Below are 19,523 nucleotides of genomic sequence, written 5' to 3' on the forward strand. Positions count from 1 at the left end.
GAGCGGAGGGGGCAGCGCCGAGCCGGGCTGCGGCGGAGGAGGCCGCGGGGCGGGACACGGACCCGCCGCCCTCACGTCAGCGCTCCCCCTTCCCCGGCGGGCTGCCCCGGCCGCGCGGTGCGTTGTGGGAGCGGCGCTGAGATGGCGGCGGCCGCCGCCGGGCTGAGCTGGAGGCGGGTGTCCTCCTTCACGGGGCCGGTGCCACGCTCCCGCCACGGGCACCGCGCGGTCGCCATCCGAGAGCTGCTCATCATCTTCGGCGGCGGCAACGAGGGCATCGCCGACGAGCTGCACGTCTACAACACGGGTGCGCGGGGCGGGGCCCCGCCGCGGGGCGGGCGGAGCGGGGGGACCGCGGCGGGGCTGTCCCGCATGCGACCGCCGGTGGCACCGGGCTCTTCACGGCGCCGGGACCCCCCCAGGCCTCCCGCCCTCCCCCGGCGCTGCCCGCGGGAAGCTCGGCAGAGGGGGCGGCGGGCGGGCTGAGGAGCTGGCCGGAGCCGAAATGGCGGGGCGGAAAATACGCCTGGGCCAGGGGTCTTCCCTGGGGTAGTACTGCGCCCCGGCTGGTGCTGCGGGGTTGGTGCTCCTTGCTGGGGAAAAGCGAGCGGCAGGATGGCCCGGTGCGTGTCGCGGCTGCTCTGCCGTTCCCGGCTGTTGCGCAGGGATGCGGCGGCTCTCTTCGCTGGCAGGTCGCGGCTGAATGGCGGCAGGCGGGATTAGTCCCTGCGAGTGTCCGGATCCCCCTCCTTCCCTCTGGTGGCGGCAGCTCACGAGAGCCGAATGCGCTGGAATGGGAATCTTGTTTGGAAAAGTGAACATGTTGGCATCGGGAGCCTTTCCAAACAGGAAGCTGCCCAAGACCGATTTTATTTATGAAAGATGAGATGCCCAAATAGTTACAGTACGGAATGCTGGATGAGGCTGGAAAACTTGCGTGTAATTTCAGGGCTTGGGCCGAGTCGGGGGAGTTCAGTGACTGATCTGTGCTTCTCAGTCAGACCGTGCTGGCTGCTTGAGGTTTTTCAGGCAGACTTTTCTCAGATAGCTTAAAGATCTACTATGCTTAAATCACATTTCTGACAGGAGAACGCAAAAATCTCTTAACCTTTCTGTTCTAACAAATAATCCAAAGAAAACTCTTAACATAGCTATGCTATCAGAAGAAGAGGTTCTGACGGATGCCTTTTGAATGAGTCTTATCGTGACTTGTTTTTTTTTTCTTCTCAGACTTTCTGCTTAAGGTGTTTCCCCTTTGCAGCATTGACAAAAAGCATCATGACTTAGTTGCTCCAGTTTCTGGATGAGTGCTTGGCCCAAACTGACCTTTTTTTATTCTGGGGTTTAAGATGCAGGGTTATGACCTGAGCTGCCCGAGTGTGGGATGTCATCCATGGCCCTTGCTGTGATGATTTTTGAGGAGAGTGAGAGCATCTTAATCCCCTGCAGCAACGTTCACTGGAAGCTTCTAATTTCCTACTTCTCCTCTTCGTGCTCATAAAAAAGGTGTAGGAAAACGAAGACATTGTCCCCTGTAATTCTTAAATTCCAGAACAGTTTAGGCATCACTATGCTGCTGCTGCTGGATCAGACAGTCTCAGTTGCTTTTTCTTGGCTCTGTGCCTCTCCTCTCCCACTCTTTGGATATTAAAATGGGTCCCAGAACAGTGTAATTAGTTTTTGAATAGGGCTATTAAGTCCAGGCACAGTGCCATGCTGCTGTAGCTCTAATAATTCTGTTTCTAGGGCTAGCTCCCTCTGAGTTAGCGTTGTTATCTCTTTTGTGTGGAGCTGCACTTGTGTTCCTCATTAGCCTCTATTCTTGGCAAGTCCATTAAATTGCTGGATGACCCTTTATGACTGACAGTTGCAGTGACCTCATGGGCTCATTCATGTACTGAGAACATTGGTTTGATAGAGGTGTTTGCTTTTCTTGTTATTAAAGAAAATAAGAATTCATTTAAAATTTAGTGTGAAGCAAATAGCCTTAGTTATCTGCAGATAATTCTTTGGAAAGCAGAGGTGTCTAAAATAAATGTCTAAAAACACATGTTCAGTGTTTGAAATATTTTTCTAATCTATTTTTCTGGGTTTTGGCTTTTTATTTTCTACTATAGTTACGAATCAATGGTTCCTTCCTGCTGTAAGGGGAGATATTCCTCCAGGCTGTGCAGCACATGGATTTGTTTGTGATGGTACAAGAATACTAGTTTTTGGAGGAATGGTTGAATATGGAAGATACAGCAATGATTTATATGAATTGCAGGTAGGAAATGTATTAATATGTTTTGATTTTCAGGACTACTATATTTATCTGTTTATGAAGAAACACATTTTATTTTACCAACTGCAGAGGAAATTTATATGATCTTTGCTCTTCTTCAGAAGATTTTTTTTCCATCTTAAGAATTTAATGTTTATTCTAAATAACTTTGATATGGAGACTTTCATCTAGTCTAAATAAAGTATGATATATTTAGTATTTTATTAAGGTTAGCTCTTACATATCTCTTTTAGTGAATGTCTTAAGAAAAGCTCAGCATTCCCTTAAAAATAATTCAGAAAATATATAACTGTTAATATTATATGAATTCTATTTGTTATGACAGATTATGAAATAATTATGAAATTATTTTAAAATAATTTTTTCTTGTCTTCAAGGCAAGTCGGTGGCTCTGGAAAAAAGTAAAACCTCAAGCTCCTTCAAATGGATCACCACCCTGTCCTCGGCTTGGCCACAGCTTTTCTTTGTATGGTAACAAGTGCTATTTATTTGGTGGCCTGGCAAATGAAAGTGAAGATTCAAATAATAACGTTCCCAGGTATGGTGATTTGTCTTCGAATTTAATGGCTTTAAAAACAAATTATTTGATTTGACAGCTTTGAAAAGGTACATTCTAGGCGGGCTGTCCTGCCTAGTACTCAAAGTTGGATTATTTGTGCAGTGAAGGGGTTACATGTGAAGAAGGTTAAGTATTCCTTCTGCTAATCCCACAATGTGGAGCACTGAGTGATAGCTCTGACACTTTTGTAGGGAAACCTGAGTAGGCTTTCGTATTTCTCCTGGTATTTTGGGTGATGTTTTTAAGAATGGCTTGTTTGTAAGAGTTACGTTAATCAGCAGAGTCTCATGAGTCATCAGGGAATTCATGATGGATGTTTCTTCTGTATTGCTGTGAAAAACAGTTATCAGTTCATCTGGAATTTTTTTACAGTAACAGCTGAAGTTGCCATTGTAAGAAACTGTGCTATAATGCTGAAGTTTTGTATGCACATTCACCTGCAGTTCAGAGCACTTATATCCACTGAGCTATAAGCTGGCAATTTCAAGCTCAGTAAACAAAAGATATCTGGTGTGAATGCCAAGATTCAAAGACCATTATCTAAAAATAACTTGCTGATAGATTCAGCAACAAATGGCTAATTGTGCATTGGCCAGCCTGAAGACACAAGAAAACAAACAGCTGCTTCTTATCTTTGTTGCCTTAAGAGTTGCAGAAATTTCTCTCTAATACCTCTTGTCATCATGTATTTCCCACAGCTTTGCGGTTTATTGTGTGTCTGTATGTAGCAATTTTTGCAAGAAATGTTGTTTTCATGTTTCTTTCATGTAATACATTGTAGCAAATAAGAGAACCTGTCTTCTCAGAGGCAACAAGTTACAACTGTTGTTGTTATTTTTTTTCTCATTTAAAATCCATTTTGAATTCAGATTTGGTACTGCCCACAATGCATCAAATGTTTTGAGAGTTTAAAACTCTTCAGCCTCCCAAGACAGAAGTAATACCTGGAAGTGGTTAGGGTTTAAAGTGCACTTGTTGTCATACTTATAAGTGAGTTTTTCATACTTTGACAATAATACTCTAGATATTTAAATGATTTCTATGAACTGGAGCTGCAACATGGGTCTGGCGTGGTCGGCTGGAGCATTCCTGTGACCAAAGGAGTCTTGCCATCTCCCCGAGAATCTCACACAGCCATAGTGTACTGCAGAAAAGATGTGGGAAGCCCAAAGATGTATATTTTTGGAGGCATGTGTGGCTGTCGGCTTAATGATCTCTGGGAACTTGACATAGGTGAGTTGGTTTGCCAGTAGAAGTGAGTGCTTACTGGCTGAGGGGAAAAATTACAGTATAGAATGGTTAATGGCATGCTGTGGTGCAGATATTATTGAGACTCACACCATAGTGTTAACCTTTTGTAATATTTGGAATTAATTAGATTGTTTGCATATATTGTCCTCACTGAGTATGGGTACTCCATGAGACAGATATCATAGCCTTTAAAACACTCTAAAGAAACCAAGTTGAATAACCATAATGAAACCATAATTTATGTTTTTGATAAACACTTTGTTTATCAATATTTCCTGTGATTTTTTAAAAAGAAGTTCCAAGTGCTTGTTATTGCACTCTTTTTCTAAAAGTAGCCATCTTAAAAAGCTGAAATTTAGCTTTGCTGAATATTAGAGGTAGGTTCCCTCCTAAAATCCAGGTAGTGAAATATGTAGCAACAAGATAATTTTTTTTTGAGGATTTTATTCTCTTTCTTTTAGAAACCATGACCTGGTCAAGACCAGAAACCAAAGGAACAGTACCACTTCCTCGCAGTCTCCATACGGCCAATGTAATAGGAAACAAGTATGTCTGTTGTTAAAAGCTCAACTCTAGAAAGGTACACCTAGTAGGAGAATGATGATGCTTATCCACTACTGCTCAGTATAAATATCAGCCCTGTAGAGTAGTTTTCTGCTGCTGTTTCAGTGCCACTATTAACTCAAGGGTAGCAAGCTGTCAATACTTCCATCCAGCAGGACAGTCTGCCCAAGCCACCAGCAGCTTTCTGGGCTTCTTGGAGCACCTTTGTGCATTCTGGGGCAGCCTCAGCTGGGCCTGAGCTCTGTCAGGAGCAAGCTTTAGTGCCTCTGTGTGTGTGACACAGGTGAGGTAGCTACTCAAAGTAACTTCTCAAAGAGTAAAACTAGTTCCAGGCAAAGCTATTCTCCACTTTTTCTGCAGTCTGTCCCTCATTACTCGGTTTTTTGCCCATATGGTTTGTTTTGGCAGGTAGCATTGATAAAATGGATTTTTAAACATAGGTTTCAGTGCATTTTGTATCAATTTACAAGCTGGCATGAGGGGAAAGAGGCAAGGGAGTAAAGAGGTACAAAAGCTTTATATCTTCTGATCCAACAACTTAGGTATTTATTATTTACTTAAAATGTTGGTAGTTTGTAGCCTGCATTATATTTTTAAATTTTGATATCTGAAGTGTATCAAAATTTAATATGATGCCAGTCATCTTATTTTAGCATGACTTACTGAGGGCTCTGCGGTAAAGGATTGCAGAAATTCTGTTGTGTGTAAGGGATTTTTGGAGAGCATTAGCAGTTTGATGGTTTGCTAAATATTACAGTATTAACTGCTGTTTTTAGGAAGTTGTTTGTGAAGTTTCTGGGACTTTTTTGTGTGGTTGAGTTTTTCAATCAGTCAGTTTACTCAGAAATTTCAGGAGGTAGATGTCCGCAACAGTACTTCATAAAGACAGTAGATACAAATAAGATTTGCTGTGAACCAGAACTGTAGCACACTGGAAAATTTCCTTTTTGTCCTAGTTTGAGAGAGCGCATGCAGCACATCTAGATGTTAATTGGTGTTTCTTTTCTTTTTCCCTCTTCCCTCTTTTTCTGTATTTCAGAATGTATGTTTTTGGTGGATGGGTTCCACAGTCAGCAGAAGGTGAAATTTCTGCTCCTGATGGTGAATGGAAATGCACTGGTTCCTTTTCTTACCTTAATTTGGGTTAGTGTTTCTACCTTCTCGGAGTGGGTATTTTGAATTAATATTTTCTTAACAGAGTAGAGTAACTATTTTGAACACCTTGAAAAAACTTTAGGATACATAGTTGCAATCCTGGCTGACTAAAGAAGTTGCCAGTTTTTTGCACATTACTTGAAAAGTAATATTTTAATTATTATTTTTCTTTGAAGATTTAGCAGGTTTGCTTCTTCAAATCTTTATTAATACAACCTTAATGCTAAGTAATGTACATACTCCTTCTTCATTTATAGAAGAACACAGGAGACAGATTCTGAAATGAGGTTTTTCTAAGCATGTTAGTACTATCCCTGAATTCTCAACTTCTGATCTATTTGCCTGAGAGAGATAACCAGAGGTCAGAAAGTTCAGCCTGTGTGAATTGATTTTATCTTGCACACTAATTGGAAAGTGACCTTCTCTTCATAATACTTCCATTTTAAATGCAACTATCTATAAAAAGAGAGGTGATTTATTTTCTTTTTTTTTCTTTTTTTTTTTTTTTCTGAGCAGTTAAGTGTGTTAACATCTTTATTTCTTGTTTTGGAAAACATCTAGAAACTAAATGCTTTGAGTTTCGTTTACTAGATACCACAGAATGGATAGGTCTGATCTCAGATTGCCAGGAGGACAAAAGTAACTTGTTACCAGGGCCAAGAGCAGGACACTGTGCCGTAGCTGTTGGCACTCGTCTCTATATCTGGAGTGGTAGAGATGGTTACAGAAAAGCTTGGAACAATCAAGTTTGCTGCAAAGATCTTTGGTACCTTGATACTGGTGAGTCAGAAATAAATAAGAGACTTGTACTGTGTTCTGTGTTTTATTAACGTATGGAAAGCTTGCATGATTGATGATCAAACATTAAAGCTGTAGCAAATTTGAAGGGTATTTACATTTTTAAAATTGTTTTTCAATCATGCTTTACTGCTCGTTGTTTAAAGGCTATTACTTAAACTGAAAAAAAATTAGGAAGGCTTCTTTAAAGCCTCTGGAAAAACATTGTGCTGAATTCTGCTCTGCATACCATAGTCAGTTGATACAAGATGCTAAAGATTGTTTTGCCTAAACTCAGGGTTCCTGGCCTCTTTTTAGTCATCTTTTCTGCTACTACTTACTTTTTTTACCAAATCCCTTCTCTTGGGATCACTGCTGCTGCTGCTGCTTCCTCATCTCTTGGGCTGCAAAAAGATATTTTTCAATCTAAGAAAGGACCAAATTGTTACTGGGGATGAAGGGAATTCTGGAGACTAATCACTCATTAGTAGCTGCATTGATAGCAGGACACTGAGTTGGGAGAGAGGGAATTAGAATAGAAGTTTTTTTTTCCTGTTTCATTTTTCCCTCAGAAAATGAAGAAGAGTAGCAGGAGAGGGGTGTGCTTAGGACTGCAGCCTGGTCAGGCATAGAGGCATGTGAGAGGAGCAAGCCGTTGGCATTAGTCATGTCCAAGTTTCAGCCTCTGCAGAATAAGTTAGAGCAAAAGCTCACTTCAGCTACACAGAACAAGCAAAAAGGAAGAGGAATCATTTATGAATTAGAGGGATATGTAAAGCTTTAGGAGCCAAAGAGCTACCTGTACCATTTCAGGAAAGCACAAGGATCTCTTGTCTCTGTAATCCCTATAGTGATGTAGCTACAATCCAAAGGCCTACTGGCAGCAGAACCATTAAAAACAAAGCATCAGAACTGGAGCATTTTTGAACACTTTGAAAAGACACTTTGTAATTCTCTGACTTGACTTGTCCCCTTTGACAGTGGTTTCTTGTTGAATACATGTTGGTATATACTGTACGTCAGTGAAAAGGGAGCGACTGATTTTACTTGCAATATGCAGCTATTTAATAAACTGGTAAGGGAGGGCAATTTCTAACATGCCATCTGTGTTTTATTGGTTTCCCGTAGAGAGACCTCTAGCACCATCACAGGTACAGCTGATCAGAGCTACAACCAACTCTTTTCAACTGAAGTGGGATGAAGTACCTACAGTTGAAGGATATCTTCTTCAATTACATGCTGACTCACCAGTGCCACCGGTGGCTGGAATTCCTGACACTGGCGTTCCTGAGACATCCGTGCTGAGTTCACAAGGTAGCAGTCAGATCACATTACACTAACGCTCATGCACAGGGAGACTGGAGGGTTGCATAAGTAATAAATATGAGTTTGTTTGTTTTTTAAAGAACCATTCTGTGAGAGAGAGACCCTGTTTCTTTGGTTATTCTCCAAATGCCTGCATCATAATTATGGCAAACTCCCCTTTCACTTGTTTCTGTTGTTTTGGCCAGCTATCTGAATTATGAAGATATACATAGAATGCTGGGCACAAGTTGACAAAGGAAACATGAGGAAGGGATTTTATCTGACAGTTTCATTTCAGACTTACAATAATGTTTTCCTTCAGGCAACTTTGGCCTCCCTTTTTCTTACTGAAATAGGTTAAAACCATCATAATATTAAGTTTTACATAACTGATGGGAATTTACTTTTGTTTACCTGCAAGGTGGCTGTTCTCTCCATCAGAGTCTACAATCATTGCCTAGCATCCCCTATGCAGAAATGAAGGTGGATCATCCCAGCCAAACAAATAATCCCATTCCTAATAATGTAAGTGTAAGCTGAAAAATGCTTCAGTGTCAAAACAGTGTGGCAAGGTAGTGAACTGCCAGAACTGAAGTTTAAAAGTTCAGTTTTAAAACTCCCTGTATACTTTTTAAGTCTTAGGAAAAAAAAAAAAGGCAAATAAAACAAAAAGAAAGACACCAGCTGAAGTAGTTGTCTGTTTTCTTACATACTTCTTGCTTTAATGATTGAGACAAAATCTTTCAAGTCCTCTTCTTGTTAATGCAAAGGGGAATTGCAACTGTATTGTCTTCCACAATGCCAACTGTGAGTCTGATACCAAAAGGAATACTATTCATCCTCAGAATGTTGGTGACATTAATGTGGGAAGCAAAAAGAATAAGGCATATTCCTTCTTTGTTAGTCTAGTTTAGTTTTATGCTAGTCTGCTTATTTGTAAGTTCCTACAGCAGGTTAAATCCAGTTATTTTCTGTGGTGTGCAGTTGTACATGTTCCTCTGTTTCGCCAATTTAACAGAAATAGTGAGGACAAACTCTGGCTAAAGGATCCCGTTTTTAGAACTTTGGATCATTTCTTAATTGTCTAAAGTTTGAGATCTGTATGGGATCCATAATGTATTCCTGGAGAAAACACATGTAGAAATACTATAAATTTCACTAAGAGTAGAAATATCTCAACTACTTGTCAGGAAAGCAAAGGTTGAAAGCCTCTGTAATTGTGATTTTGCCCATTGCCCAAAGTCCCCCCAGCAGACTAAATATACACAGCAATGAAATGCCATGTAACGACAAAATTTAGTGTGACTGTTCCAAGTCAACTCTGTGTTTGAGTCTTTGTTTTATAATGACTAAGATAAGGATTAAGAGATTGATTTCTTGGTCTAATTTAAAGTACTAGAAGGAATTATTGGAGGAGTTTATATTGTTGTTTATGAGCAAGCATTTTCATGCCATGTTTGCAGCTGAAATTTCTGAACTTCGCAGTTTAACATTAACAAATGTGTTGTTTTGGTTAGGTCCAAGTTGCCCTTTCTTCCAGTTCAAAAGTAGAAGGAAAAGAAAAGGTTACAGCACCTGAAAACAAGGTTACACAGGAGACTATGAAAAACCACACAGATGCTGCAGGATTCAAAGAATCAAATGCCCCTTCTCTTTTGCCTGTTTGTACTTCAAGTAAGATTACTATAGAAAAAAAATAGAGGAAAAAAAAAAAGTGAGAGTTAAAATTCATCTCAAAAACATAAAATAAGGTTGTTTCTGTCTTGTAGTTTAAAATTATTTAAGAGTCCTTTGTAGTGTATGAAACCCATCTTGTGTTAGTTATTACTGAACGTATTTTTGGAAGATACAAAGAAAATTGAAATCTTAACTTGTCTGAAGTGTTGCAAGGTACATTAAATTCTCCATATATTAATTATTATTATGGAAAATCTGTCTATTTAAACATTAATAGCCATTTTTAGCATCAAGTAAAAAGGGACAGATGACATTTTACAACATTATGGTGATGGTAACTCCAGACAGACACTGTGTCTGTCTGTTAGCAGTGAAAAGCTATTGGCTGATGTAAAATTTCAGGCAATGTAGAGACAAGCATGTTTCTCTCTGATTGTAGAGGAAGTAAAAGATGACAAGGCTCTGATTTATGCATTTCACTGAAGTGCCTTAAGTTCAGTGTAGTGAATCCAGGCTTAATCACCTGATCTGTTTATATTTGATCTCGGTGTATTTTATAGGTAGTTTTATGTTTTCTTCACAGTGTAATTTTATATTTTATAGGTAGTTTTTTATTTTCTTCACAGTGTAATTTAAATGTGGAAATTTTGGTTCTTATTGCTAAGTGAGAAACAGACTTCTACAGGGGTTAATCTTAAATTAATTGTTAGAAATCTATGATGCTGATTTGTGTGGATGCTTTATTTTAGTAGGGTTTTTTTCCCAAATTAATTTTTTTGTGACCAGATACATAAAAACCAGCAAGCTTAAAATAACTGTTTACATACACCTATTTATGACTGTGGAGACAGACTCCAGTTATAAACATAAAGAAAGCATTAGCAATCAATGTAATCAGATCTGTTCTAACCTAATTCTGTGCTAAACTCAGGCTTTATATTAAACTAAATCCATTAGACCAAGATGAGATTTGGTGTGTTATCAATATTGAATTCTTGCTAATATTTTCTTCTTTTTTAAGGTGCTCAGTCATCAGCAAATGTAGGCGAATTACATGACTTGGACAAACAAAGTGTAAATCCTGATGCTTCTGTATCCAGTACTGTCTCCAGCACACAAACTATGGTAACCCAGCAGGCTGTTAAAACTGAATCATCAAGTACAAATGGGGCAGTTGTTAAAGATGAAACTTCACTAACAACATTCAATTCAAAATCTGAAGGTTTGAAATGTGTTTCACATACTGTATTTTGAGCCATATATTTCTAAGGCCATCAGAGTTCCTATAGTGTGGTGGGATTCCCATCTTGAGTAGTACCTGGGATGTAGATAGGGCTTTGGGCATTGAAGACCTTGTGCAGCATGGATGATCTCTGCTGGGGTTTATACATCTTTTAAAATCAGGATATTCCTTCTATGCATTTGTAAATCACCATGTTTCCTGTACGTCACAAATCTCCATTTATGCATAGGTCCATTTTCTAAATATCAGTGGTAGCCTGCTTTGCTGCTCGTTGCACATTTACTTTCATTTGGTGCTTGTCTATTTAGTCAGCAAAAGACTAAAATGGTAACCTTGGATGATTTTGACTTTAAGCAACTGACCTCTGTAATAAATATGGCCAGTTAGTGTGGCCAGCTGGTCTAATGTGCTAGCCTCTTCACAATCTGCTGGAAATACCCAAAATAAGCAGCAATGCAGAAGATGAATGGGTAGTTTTTCAAGTTTTGTTTTTGACAAATATCCACAGGCAGTGCTTGTTACAGTTTTGAGTGTTAACTAAAGAACTGTATTCTCATATTGATGTTGTGTGTATAGTGTGATTTTTACCAAGCAGTATTGTATTTTAAGAGCAAAACCCAGGAACACAAGCATAGAATACTAATACTCCCATGTGTTAGTCATGTGGTTAATATTTTTTTTTTCTTTAAAGATTCCATGTTAAATTTAATGAATGCTCTGTTCCCATTTGTTAAGGTTGTTTGCAGTTTAACTGCTTATGTTCAGAATTCAGACTGTATTGATGTCAGAAAAACTGCAATCAGATTAAGAATTCACACTTAGACTATTCATACAATGTCCCCAGTATGTGCCTCAATCTGGTATTTAGATTATTTGTTCACAAATATTTTATATTGAATTCATAATCCTGTCACTTTTTAGGATTTTCTGAGTCCTGCCTTCTGTTTGTATTATCTGTAGCAACCTCCAATGCCAGACTCTCAGAATTGTTCTGTGAATTTGATAGAAGCCAAAATTAGTTTGTGTTATAAATAGAACTGCATGCAAAAGAAGTCTGAGACGTTCTTGTGCAACAAATACTTGTAAATGGCTATTGAGGTCAACTTTCATACTCTGTGGGTTTTGTATTAAATTTCTTCTATTGCTTCTGTTTTTAAAATGTAATGTTTTGTTTTTAGCTGCTGAAACTGCTTATGTCACGCCTTCAACAAGGGTCAGTACTGGACAGACAAATAATTCACACTCTTCTGTAAGTCTGAAAAAGTATTCAAATTCCTTTACCTATTGTTCTGTTGATTAGTTGTAAGGGCTCTTCTGTTTTCCTTTAATTATATTTTTGAAAGAAAAGCAGTGTTTATTTTGAGCTTGGAGTGAATAATACAGGGGTAAACATATCTGTTGTAAAACTAATTGCATTGTGTGGGTTACATGTGAGTCTAAGTAGCAGTTGTGTAGTTGGGAGGAGATCCAAGTACGTGTTTCAGCTGTTGAATCGTTTTTATCAACTGGCACAGTGGAATGGTCTCTGCTGCATGATGTGCAAATGTAAAAATTTTCCTGTATGCACAGCTGAATTTAGAATGAAATATGTATTAGAACAGACTAGTGTTAGCTGCTGATTCTATAGATTTGAAACGTAACTGAACTGACATCTTGATGTTTTTCCCTAGAGGAGATGGGGACTGACTATGCAAGCTGTAAATACTGCCTGAAAAAGTAAATGCTTCCTATTTCACCTGCTTACAACTTAATACACAAACCCAAGGTGCCACTGTTGCCACCAAAAGCGAGGAACTAAGGCTGGGGAGAAGCAGCTGCTACCAAAGGGTGGGGTGCTTTTGCCAAGGGCAGCTGCAGCTCCTGCCCCATTTCCATGCTAGCAGGATCATGGCCTGTCTGTGTGGGGCACCTGACAGTGCAAGTGCCCTCCCTGGTGCCTGGAGACCAGCAAGAAAGCCAGTTTGTGTTACTGGGTCAGTCAGGAGCAGTTTGCACACCCTCCATCCCCATGGCCCCATGCCACAGCAGAGGGCTGTTCTCAGCTGCAGGCGAGTTCTGCAGTGCCTGACAAAGAGCAGCGTGGGGCTGAGGTACAGCTGAGCCCCAGGGGGAGCTGCTGATGTTGGACCACCTTGGGAAACTTCTTGACCTCTGAGAGAAGGTCAAGACCTTCTCTTAACTACATGCTGCTACAGACACCTAGCTCTACAGCTTTAAGCTTCTTCCCTGCCCCATTCAGAATGTCAGAATGTGACAGAATATCAGACGTGACATCCCAACTGTTACTTTTTAAATGACAGACTGTGTCTGAGTAAATGTATAAGAACTGGTTGGTTTTGCACAGTATTTTAACAATACATGCATATTCATTTGAAGCATAGGAAAGTAACACTGGTATAAAAGGGGGTTGTCTCTTACATATACTAGAGCCTTGACATTTTTTTCCATGGCATTGAAGTGTGGGTAATCTACATGACGTGTTCTTCAAATACTAGAGAGCTCCCCAGAGGCCTCCGGCACCAGTGAAAACCAGGGATCGCCGGTGGTATGATGTGGGAATTTTTAAGAACAACAGTGCTGTGGTGAGCCAGTTCTACTTGCTGCCAGAGGAAACACTGAACATCAATAGCAAGGTAGCTGCTGCTTCTCTGGTATAACTTGCACATACCTATTTCAGAATTTGTTGCTTGAATAGTTCACAACAAAATATGGTATTTTCTAATACTGCAGCAGAATCTGGTGCTTGTAGGAGTTGTATTTTATGTTCTTAATGTATTTTCTCACCTTTTTTTACTATTTCCTAAACTAGATTAATTTCTTTTGTTATTTATGCATGATAGTACAAAATATCTTATTTTGCTATTGCTGATTCTTTTTTTATTTCTTGCCTTAGAAAACAATTTTAAACTTATAAATTTTCAAGCCAGTAAAATTCTTAAAAACTAAAACGCCCACAGTTTCTTAATATGTCATTTCGGTCCAGCATTGAAATGTTTCAATTTCTTCTCTATTCCCAGAATCTTTGCATAAAAATTCTTAAAGATACTAATAAAAACAGGCTTAGGCTGTTTAAAAAGAGTAGATCTGGAACTGTAGTGGCTTTTCTATTAGGTCTTTCTAATTTAATATTTGGTACATATAAGTGGATACATGAAAATTATGAGTGTGAAACTTGCAAAAGTGTAACAGTTTTGATGGTTAAAAGTGTAAAATAGTGATGTCCTCATTAACTAGAAACAAAAATTGTGTCTTCTTGAGACAGAAAGAAAATAACAGAAGCCTTCCTTTGCAAGCACTTCACTACAAATAGTTTTAAAGAGCACACAACATTGTACAGTGTTTACATTAATTCTGTTTTCCTATAGAATAATGTTCTTTCACATTATTCTGTAGGAAAATAGTTCCACTGTAAGGATCAGTGATGCATCAATGCATATTTTAATCACGGAAGTATGGTAGCACATCATGTTTCAGAAAGCTGTTTGTTACTAACTTACTGTGCTTTTCCTTAAAACCATTTTGATTACTTACACATTGTACTGTAGCCCCTAATGTTAGGAATAACTGCTTTCGAAATAAAAATATTTTTTAGGACAGAAGATTATGTTAACTAATTGTAACTTAAGTAGTTGTAAATGCTACTTTGTTTTAACTTTCCTGAGTAAAAATAACCACAAGGCACAGTTTAATTTCAATGACTGAAAAAATGGGATATCTTTTGGTCTAGACATGTAATACGTTGCATATTACATAGCTGTTTTGAGGTGAGATACTGTGTCAGTCAAAATCTTTTCAAAAATTCTGATGTAAGTACAGCAGTATTAAATAGAGTTTCAGTTTCAATTAAACTTTATTAATCTCAGCTTAACACTTTATACTTTTTTAGGCTAATTGTGTTTATAATATTTTAAAAATTAGCACAAATGTTGCTTTATTTTCAGACGGAAGGTGCAGATGTACCAGACTACAGATTACTTAAGAAACAAGATCTGTTTCCAGGCACAGTGTACAGATTCAGAGTTGCTGCAATTAATGGCTGTGGTGTTGGGCCCTTCAGTAAAATCAGTGAATTCAAGACGTGCATTCCAGGTTTTCCTGGAGCTCCTTCGACAGTCAAAATCACCAAGGTGAGAAATAGACGTAATTCTGATTCTGGTTCTGATGTGTGAAATTCTGGTCACCCGTGTAATCTCAGAACTCTTGGTTATAGTTGGTTTTATTTTTAAGTCAAAATTGTCATACAAAATAGTGTCCAATGCTTACTTGGATAACTCTGCTCAATATAATATCCTTTAAGAAATTTTCTAAAAAGAATTCTTTTAAGAGTTAATTACAGTTTCCCCATGATTTTCTAGTCTTGCATCATTAAATCTATAGGGGTTTACCACACTTGTTTAAAAAAAGTCAAAAGACATCCTTATCTCTAGAGTGGTGATGATAGGTTAGAAATTTCAGATAATCTTTAGAATTTGGGTTTTTTTTGTATTGTTTATATATTTATGGTTAGCTACATACTATCATATTTTTCTCTCTTTCTTCAGAGTGTAGACTGTATTCATCTTTCTTGGGAGCCTCCTGCTTCACCCTCTGGAAATATTTTAGAATATTCTGCCTACTTAGCCATCCGTTCCACGCAACTACAGGAAAATCCAAGTCAGCTTGTATTTATGAGGATATACTGTGGTCTTAAAACCTCCTGCATAGTGACTGCTGCCCAGCTTTCCAATGCCCACGTGGATTACACCTCCCGGCCTGCCATAGTGTTCAGGATTTCAGCCAAGAATGAGAGAGGCTACGGCCCGGCCACGCAGGTTCGGTGGCTCCAAGGTAAAGTCACTGTCACACACAGCATTTGAGTGGAGCAGGAGCTGTGCATTTCTTCCAGAACCAACACAGCACTGCATGTGAACTTCTTGAAATGTTGGTTTGTTCCTTATGGGAGTTTTATGCAATTCTAGTTGTTGCTTCTGACTTCCCTAGAATTCACTTCAGCTCAGAAGTTTTTCAGTCTAATAAGAAGTAATCCAGTTTTGTGCATCATATAGATGACATACACTGTAATCAGGGGTTTTTTTCAGCCTTTTCACCCTCCTAAATGGAAAAAAAAATCCATCAGGTGATATAAAGTGCATTTTTGTGATGCATATACACTTTAAAATCTGTGTTACAACCAGAAGAGGTATTGTCATCTTGTCCCTGGGCTTGAATTTATACAAGTTCATGATGATTTGGGGACGGGGATGGGAATTGATCCACTGAAAATAAAATTAGTGTTAGCCTGGCCAGTTCTGGCTTCCCTCATAAGTAAGCCAATCTGGGGTCTCAAGTTTTGCTAGCTTCTCATCCTGCTCCTTCCCATTTCTGGCTTAGCTTTCTTGGGAGCTGGCTTTGCTCAGCAAGAGGTGCTGTGGGCACAGAGGAAGGTAGGAAGGGCAGAGTGCCCCCCGCCTCGGGCTGCAGGGAACTGTGGGGGGGTAGCTGACCTCAGCTGCTGGGCTGGAACCCTGCTGTTGAATGCTCCACTGCTTGGCTTCTAATACGTGCTTTTCTAAGATGGGGAGTAACAATGAAGAAGTTGTCTTCTGTGATGTTCAGTATTTCAGTGCTGCTTTAACCCTTTATTTGGCAGGGGTTTTGACCATTATCTATATCCTACAACTCTGAAATAGTGTTTGTTTGAAAATGTTTGAGTGTGTACACCATGTGAAATTATGAAACATTTAATAATGTCTCCTTTGTTTTGCAGATATGAAAACATCAGGCTCAAAGTAGAAACGACTTCATAAATCTCAAGTTTCGAATGTAGTGTTTAATGTAACTCTTGTACTATTTGTAAATGCTACAAATACTTTATTTTTGCATTGTTTTTATCTTAAAAATATATAACCTTTTTTACATTCGACACATCGATGTTGTAGAGCCTTGCTCAGGTATGAGTATCATATAGAAAATATATCAGAGATGGTGGGGTGGAGGATCACTCTCTATCCAGCAGCTTTTTTTGGTAGTGATAAGTTAAAATGTAAAGAACACCGAGTTTCAAGTGAAAAATTAATAAAAGAATTGGCACAAGTAGTAGTATTTGAGGTAGAGTCCCTGGGACTGCTACAGATATTGCATAGATAATTCATAAGATTTGGGATATGAGCAAATTCTGTTTGGTTTCAGTTCCCTATATCACATTCTTCATTGTGGTGCCCGAGTACAAGGCAAAAATTTCCAGTTATTATATAGTAACTTAAAATGTATAAATATTTTAATATATACTTTTTTGTAAAGAAATGATTTTTTCTACTATTTGTAGCAAATATCTTAATCTTGAAGGATATCCCCTGAAAATTTAAAAGGAAAAAGATAATCTTACCCATTGCTCTTATTACAAAAAACGTAAATTCATTGTAAATGCACTACTATTACATAAAATGATCCTTTTGTAGTTGTACAAATCTTAAACTTGTAAATACCAATGTTTACAAGAGACCTTTCTGGTCTTGTATTAAAACATCCATGAGATTCATTCTCTTTTTTTTTTTTTTTTTTTTTTTAATCCATATGCTTTGCTTTTAGCATATGCTTGCTTTTTGCACTAATAATAACTTACCTCATTCCTGTATTAGTAATCACTTGTGTTGCTTCCATAATGTTTCTGTAAAACTTCAATCTGAAAATTTTAACCAAAGTTTAGAATACATGGTAAGCAATTTTGCACATATTATATGGCAAGTTTCAACATATTTATTTCAGTTAATCTTCTTAAGTGCTTGTTTGCTTTACCAATATATTCTACCAATCAAGTTCAATATCTCCCTTTTACTATGCATCATTTTACATTATCTAGCTAGCTGACAAAATCAACAAGCATTACTTCTAGGAATAGGTTGATTCATTCCTATGCGAAAAGATAAAAATTGTTCACGGTAGTGAAATAAAGGTAAACATTTTAAATGCTATTTATGTATCTATATATAAAACTATGTTTACCAAAGTATAGAGAAAAATGGCTGAGTTGGACAAGGTCACTAGGTGAATAGATTGAGGCACCTAAATAAGATTTATTTTAAAATAAAATCTAAATTATTTACTGTGCAATGAAGTTTATACTTTGCACTTTAATTTTGCCCCAAATGCCAAAAGATCATACATCAAGGTAGAATTGCCTCTTCCAGTAAAATTTGTTTTAAGAGCATTTGTAAATATATAAACTAAAATCAATGATGTGCCTGGTTTGGTGAGAGAGGTATCACTAAAATAGTAGAGATTTAGCAGCTCAAGTCTCCCAGAGCAGATTTAACAGCCAAGTGTTGGCTACCCTGAGAATCGGGGTTATAACAAAATGCTGGTACAGCCTTAATTATTGCAATGCATCACATGCTCCAATAGCATCTATAAGTGCTGGGGACCATAAATGGCTATAATAGTGTTAATTGTGGCACAGGAGTAACACACGTTGTTTGACTCCAGAGAAGAATCATCATGTTTTTATGACAATGACAGATATCCCAGTTTCACTTTAAACAGTGTTTATAGTATGAATGTATAGGACTTTTCCTGAAGTTAACTGGCTTTAAGATATTTGTGTTTTAATGGTCCATTTCATCAGGTAGGATCTCACTACCAATACTGTCTGATAACTGAAGTACCATACAAATGAACTGTCAACTAGAAGAATAGAACTTGGTTTTTGTTATTAGTACTGTGAAAGAAGCCTTTAGAGAAAACACTTGTGGCTTTGATTTTGTTGGTTGATAGCTGTGATTGTAGAGTTGTTATTTAAGAATAAAACCTGTTGGGTGTGTCTGGGTGGAGTTTTTTTGCACTTGGTTTCACATCCTTTGCACAATTTCTTTTTTCAGTGGGTGTGTCACGACTACCAAAGGGTAAAACTGTGGCGTTTTCAATGAAAGTATAATTTCCTTGTGACTGTGCTTTCTTCAGCTGACTTGACATAAGATGTCACTTTCTCTTTTTTGTCCAAGTCCGGTAATGTTGAATAGTGACCATATGCAACTCTTCAGTTGCTCACAGTTTTACTTTAAACTGAAATTGTGGTACACACTGTAAAATACACTTTTTGGTCTGTTTTTAGAACTGTATTTATAATGTCTAAATCCCACCTGTTTGCCTATCAACTAGATATCAGACAAATATTGATTGTTTGATTTTAAAGTTTAGAAGACTGTTGACACCAGCTCTTTGAGACTCCATGTTATCCATTTATTTCAGATACTGCTAAAGGACAAGTAACAGAAGCTGAAATCTAGCAGATTACTATATCCATATTGTAGGAATGTCTCGTTTTACTGAACTCCTTAGGGAGGTTGTGACTGTGTCAGCATAGCACAGTTGTGCCAGTTATGGGGGGCACTGCTACAGCTTCATCTTCAGAATGTTCTTGTGAAAGTGGAAATGAAGTGAACAATAACCTACACTTTGTGTTTTCAAAGTAATTATAGCAATATCTTTTGAATGTAGTTTGGAGTAGAGCACATGATCATGCCATAAACTCTGAAGATATATTTGTAAGTATTACTGTTGTTATCTGATTATTTCAGGATAGCGAATTTGACGTGAACTTAATCTTACAGCCTGTTACTTAATGACCTCTACAAGGAAACTGACATTTTGTACAATACAAGTTGATTAGTCTTATTTTGAAGCATTGTTTGTTCTTTGTAATAAAGTGGTTGTCCTATCAAATGCATTGTAAA

The 19,523-nt window shown here is 38.2% G+C and overlaps 1 protein-coding gene across 2 annotated transcripts; it reads left to right on the forward strand.

Moving 5' to 3' along the window:
- The first annotated feature begins 132 nt into the window (after positions 1-132).
- HCFC2 (host cell factor C2) lies at positions 133-19,523 on the forward strand. 2 transcript variants are annotated; one of them, XM_041426819.1, is made up of 16 exons: positions 133-307; positions 2,118-2,266; positions 2,662-2,822; positions 3,868-4,076; positions 4,556-4,640; positions 5,698-5,801; positions 6,405-6,593; positions 7,719-7,904; positions 8,317-8,420; positions 9,413-9,569; positions 10,594-10,794; positions 11,994-12,064; positions 13,311-13,448; positions 14,757-14,942; positions 15,357-15,642; positions 16,562-19,523. In XM_041426819.1, exons 1-16 carry the CDS (start codon positions 142-144, stop codon positions 16,585-16,587), a joined length of 2,418 nt encoding a protein of 805 aa, XP_041282753.1. In that variant the 5' UTR covers positions 133-141; the 3' UTR covers positions 16,588-19,523. The 2 variants fall into 2 exon arrangements, with proteins under 2 accessions (XP_041282753.1, XP_041282752.1); XM_041426818.1 differs by lacking the exon at positions 16,562-19,523 and having other exon boundaries at positions 15,357-16,547.

The sequence above is a fragment of the Onychostruthus taczanowskii genome, unplaced genomic scaffold (genome assembly GCF_017590055.1).
Source record: "Onychostruthus taczanowskii isolate IOZ18803 unplaced genomic scaffold, ASM1759005v1 scaffold95, whole genome shotgun sequence".
NCBI lineage: Eukaryota > Metazoa > Chordata > Aves > Passeriformes > Passeridae > Onychostruthus > Onychostruthus taczanowskii.

Bases quoted from the DNA above. Each gene is read 5' to 3' on its own strand.
- HCFC2 (XM_041426818.1), top strand. From the start codon at position 142: ATGGCGGCGGCCGCCGCCGGGCTGAGCTGGAGGCGGGTGTCCTCCTTC. The intron at 8,421-9,412 runs GTAAGTGTAAGC...TGTTTTGGTTAG, and splicing joins ATAATCCCATTCCTAATAAT to GTCCAAGTTGCCCTTTCTTC. The intron at 13,449-14,756 runs GTAGCTGCTGCT...CTTTATTTTCAG, and splicing joins CACTGAACATCAATAGCAAG to ACGGAAGGTGCAGATGTACC.